Source organism: Dendrobium catenatum, unplaced genomic scaffold, assembly GCF_001605985.2.
Source record: "Dendrobium catenatum unplaced genomic scaffold, ASM160598v2 fragScaff_scaffold_926, whole genome shotgun sequence".
Taxonomy (NCBI): Eukaryota; Viridiplantae; Streptophyta; class Magnoliopsida; order Asparagales; family Orchidaceae; genus Dendrobium; species Dendrobium catenatum.
The window spans coordinates 284,630-289,735 of record NW_021319388.1 but is presented as its reverse complement, the minus strand read 5'-3'; the positions used below and the strand labels follow the sequence as shown (position 1 = coordinate 289,735).

The window sequence follows — 5,106 nt, the reverse complement described above, 5'->3', positions numbered from 1 at the left end:
TTAATCCAAACTTGACAGCAACGGGCCCCACTCCCAAAGCCTCCCATCAATCTCCTCGAATGCAGCCGCCGCCGCCGCCGGTGGAGGCGGCGGAAACAGCGCCTCTTCCAGCTCCCTCCACATCCCGGGAGAGTCCAGCCCCCAGTTTCCGGTCCACAATCCGGTGGAGAACCGATCAGGCCGAAGCGGCTCGGGCCTGAACCGGATCCGCTTCGCCGCCTCAGCCGCGGCGGACCGAATGTCGCTGGGCCGGGAGCTGGCCGGGCGAGGGAGGTCGTGAACCGTATCGGGGAAGTTGAGGCGGGCGTCTCGGCCGCGGAGCCAGAGGGCCGCGACGTCGTGAGCGGTCGCCGCCATTTCTGGGGATTCGAAGCTTCCCAACCAAATTCGGGTTTTCTTCCCCGGTTCACGGATTTCGGAAACCCACTTCCCCCACTTCCGCTTGCGAATTCCACGGTAAGTGGCCGCAGCTCCTCCTTCCTCCTGCTCGCGACTCATTTCTGTGTGCTCTTTACCTGGTGCAGAACGAGTTGGTAAAGCGATGGTTCATTGATTGGCATTATATAGCTGAGGGAGGAAGTGAGTTACCTGGAAAGTACGTAAGTGAAAGCAAAAATTTTGTCATGAATTATGATTTTATTTAAAAAAATTATTTTTTTCTTGAAGCGTAGATCGTCGTGAAATCTCGAACTGAAGGACAGCTCTGTACGGTTGTTATACGACTAGATCAGTGACAGCTGGGTGTGAGAAATGGATGAAAAGGTTTCCTATAAATAAGTTGCTTCACTATTTAAAAATACATAATTAAAATTTTATAGGTGTATTAATTAAATATTTAAAAATAATTATTGGTCTATCTTATGTAAGCTGCATTAGTTTTTGAGAGATTTAAATGTAGTGTCTAGAATTATCTTATTTTTAAAATTAACATCTAAATTTCATTATTTATATAATATAACACTCTATTAACTTGTTAAAACACTGGATAACGATGAGAAAGTTGTGGAAGTTTATATATCCATTTTTTTGAAGCGGAAATGATTTATGTATGAGATTGACCCTTAAGATTAACAAGGAAGACCTGAATAAGAAATGCATCAGAATCTTATTGGATATCCTTAAATCACACAAACTTGTATAGAATTAGCCATTCATCCACAGTTTCAGCTCCCTTCAGCATAAAAAAAGCAAGAAAGGAAGAGAAGATGAGAGTTGTTCTTGGGAAAAAAAAATTGCTTATAGATATCCTTCATAGGCTTAAATATCTCAGAGATTTTCAAGCTCAAATGATATCAGAATATCCTTAAACAATATTTTTAAGCAATACATAAGTGATAAGATTGTAATTAATCCAAACTTGACAGCAACGGGCCCCACTTATCCATTTTTTTGAAGCGGAAATGATTTATGTATGAGATTGACCATTATGATTAACAGTGAAGACCTGAACAAGAAATCCATTAGAATCTTATTGGATATGCATAATAGTTCTATAATGGTCAATATATTTGCAGGGATTAGAGAAACAATTAAATAGACTTATAGTGCGTAGTCTGAATCCCAATAGAATAGGATGTTGAAGAATTTCATTTGTTAAGGGTTATGACTTTTGAAAGTTATATCGAGGAGTAACTTGATTACTTTCCCTTAAAGGGCAATACTTATGAATAAGATATCATATTATGTCTTATATTGTCATGATCTGGCCCGGTAAACTCGTAGGTACGAGGCGGGAACGAGATCGAACATGTAATTTAAGTGTTCATCATCAGTTTCATGAAATTCTAAAGATATTAAAAGTATAATAAAAGCGCCTCTAATCTTTTTCCAATAAGTATCACATTTAAAACCATCACAAAAGAAGATCATGTACAAGGTGGTATAAATTTAATCTAGTCATTCATGATAAAACCACCCAAAAATTCATAACTAAAACAAAACAGTAAGAACCTGTCACCCGTTGCTCGTCGACTATATGTAAACCTCGGGTGTTCTGCCATAACTTACGGGTATGTTCTCCTGAAAATTTCCCAAAGCTAGGGAGTGAGCTACGCTCAGCAAATGACAAATTTAAACTAAAATTCATACAATGGAGAATGTAATATGCAAGATAATAATGTAAGGTAAATGTTTTGTCATATGTAAGGTTGATGCTTTGATGTAAGGATGTCATATGTAGAAGTTATGTCATTTATAAGAATGTCATATTACATGTTCCTTCTTACGTAGCAAAAATCAACTATTACTAGTTACTATAATACACCCGTACCGGAGTACCTTTAATGTACTGATCAGGTACAATTTCATATTTGGCCATTTATCCTCATATTGCTCCAAGAGTCTTATTGTTCTCAAGAACCATATTGTGCCAAGGCACCATAATTGATACTCCGCAATTCAACATATACAAATTTGTATTCTCTACTCATAGTAATGAGATTCTTTACATTATAACATAAGAGATTTATAAAATCAGATGATATGCCACATGTAGGTGTATGCTTGTAAATGTGTATGCTTGTAGTGGGCATAAAAGTAAAATGAAATTCCACGAACAATACATGAAGTGTCATATGCAACATAAAAAAAAAAACATAACAATACATGAGCTTTAATTTATGAAGTTCATAAACATAGGCAATACATAAAGAAATTCTATGAATTTTAGAAGGCAATATGTCACTTACACTTAAGCCTTTCTTTGCTACACTACACTTCTTCGCACTCTTACCACTTTCCCTTATTCAGTGTTCGCACTCTTACCACTTTCCCTTATTCAACCTAAGAGAAAAGAAATGCCAAAATTAAACATATGCATTCACATCTCCCAAAATCATTAATTTCATTCTAAAATTTAATTGTTGATTTTCGGATTAATTAATTAATAAATTAGGGAAAAAGATTTTTTTTATCAAAATTTCATTTTCTTTTTCATTAGAGGCCTCCTAAACCATTAGGAACAACATTCGTGAACATGCAAGATCAAAACCCTATCTTTTGAAAAAGCCCTAATTTAAAACTATAAAATTTTGTTAAGGAAAACTTAAAATCTTATTTCAATTATGCTTGCAAATCATTCATAACATCAATCCTTACTTAAAGTAAAATGTTTTATTAAGCCCTAATTTCGGATTTCATGTTTTTCTAAAAAAAAAATTGACATGAATGGTAGGAAAACATAGATCAAGTCAAACCCTAAAAGTTTCCTAAAGAAATTTCTCAACAACACAAACCCTAAAAATTTTCTAAACACAAAATCTCATGAAATCTTTCATATAATTGAAGAAACACTTACCCCAAGGCTTTCCCCACATTTTTCCTAAAGATTCTCGCCGAAATCTCGCCGGAATCGCCGGCTTGGAAGGAGCTCCCGCCGCTTCTCCCCTTCTCCCGTCGCCTTCTCTCTCGGTCGGCCGAACAAAACAACAAGGGACCGAAATGTTTCGGTCCCTTAAGGCTTATGAGGGATTTTAGAGAAATGCAAATGCCATTTTATGCATGTGCCCTTGCCAAACTCATTTCCCTTAAGAGGGCTTAGGGGTAAAAATGGAAAGTCTAGCCAAAAGTTACTTAAAGCACTTCGGCGAATTTTAACTCCAAATCCGCGTGCAATTTAATATAAGTTCTTTATACCGTTTTGCTCGAAATTTCGAGACAAATCTAATGAAATTTATTTCGTCAAATTCCGACGACATCGTAAATTCACTTAAGTTCGTCGCGGAGCATCGATATACGTGCGACGCACTCAAACGACGAATTTCGGGTTTTACAATTCTCCCCTCCTAAAAAAATTTTTCGTCCACGAAATTGAAAAGAGAGAAAAACAAACAATCATACCTTACACAAAGAGATGAGGATAGCACTTCCTCATTTCTGACTCCTCCCAAGTAGCATTCTTCTCCAATCCATGCTTCCACAGAACCTTCACGAACGGTATCTCCCTGCTTCTAAGTTGTTTCACACTAAACTCCAAAATTTGATCTGGTTCTTCAACATATGAAAGATCTTGCTGCAAGTCCAGTTCTTCTGATATGATCTTAGAAGGATCATCCGATAAATACTTCCTTAGTGACGAAACATGGAACACATTGTGGACAGCATATGTAGTGGGTAATGCTAATCTGTATGCCACCTTTTCAATCCTTTTCACTATCTCAAAAGGACCTATGTAGCGAGGATTAAGTTTACCAACCTTGCCAAAACGAAGTACACCCTTCATCGGCCTAATCTTTATAAAAACAAAGTCTCCCACATTAAATTCCACAAAGCGGTGCTTAGCATCATAATACTTCTTCTGCCTATCTTGAACTGCTAGCAACCTCTCCCTGATTAATCTGATTTTGCTTATGGCATCGTCAACAAGATCTGATCCAATTACCTTCCTCTCACCAGTTTCTGCCCAACAAAGAGGTGTTCTGCACTTCCTTCCATAGAGAGCTTCATAAGGCGCCATCCCTATGCTGGCTTGGAAATTATTCTTGTAAGCAAACTCTATCAAAGGGATATGAGATTCCCCACCTCCACCAAAATCAAGGATACACAATCTCAATAAGTCTTCCAGAGTTTGAATGGTTCTTTCTGTTTGTCCATCAGTCTGAGGATGGAAAGCAGTGCTGAATGTCAATCTAGTGCCCATAGCCTCTTGCACTTTCTTCCACAGTCTAGAAGTAAATCTACCATCTCTATCATATACTATGGACTTAGGCACGCCGTGTAATCGTATAATTTCAGCCACATACAACAGTGCAAGCTTCTCAACTGAATCAGTCAATCGAATAGGAAAAAAGTGAGCAGACTTTGTAAGCCTATCAATGACTACCCAAATAGCATCATGGCCCTGTCGAGATCTGGGTAAACCTGATACGAAATCCATAGCAATATCATCCCACTTCCACTCTGGAATCAGTAAAGGTTGAAGTAATCCACTTGGCCTTTGATGTTCAGCCTTTACCAACTGACATGCAGTGCACTTAGCAACAAAATCAGCTACACTCTTCAATCCGGGCCACCAAAATAGACCCTTTAGATCTTGATACATCTTATTACTACCAGGGTGGATAGTATAAGCAGAGAAATGAGCTTCAAATAGAACATCCTTCCTCAAAT

The 5,106-nt window shown here is 38.0% G+C and overlaps 1 protein-coding gene across 1 annotated transcript; it reads right to left on the bottom strand.

Annotated features, from left to right (window-relative positions):
• On the bottom strand, positions 1–501 carry LOC110100522 (ethylene-responsive transcription factor ERF021). The gene has a single exon (XM_020828052.2). The coding sequence runs from the start codon at positions 496–498 to the stop codon at positions 1–3; it is 498 nt and encodes a 165-aa protein (XP_020683711.1). The 5' UTR covers positions 499–501.
• Positions 502–5,106: the final 4,605 nt, after the last annotated feature.

Excerpts from the sequence above, each read along its gene's own strand:
- LOC110100522 (XM_020828052.2), bottom strand. The coding sequence starts at position 498 with ATGAGTCGCGAGCAGGAGGAAGGAGGAGCTGCGGCCACTTACCGTGGA.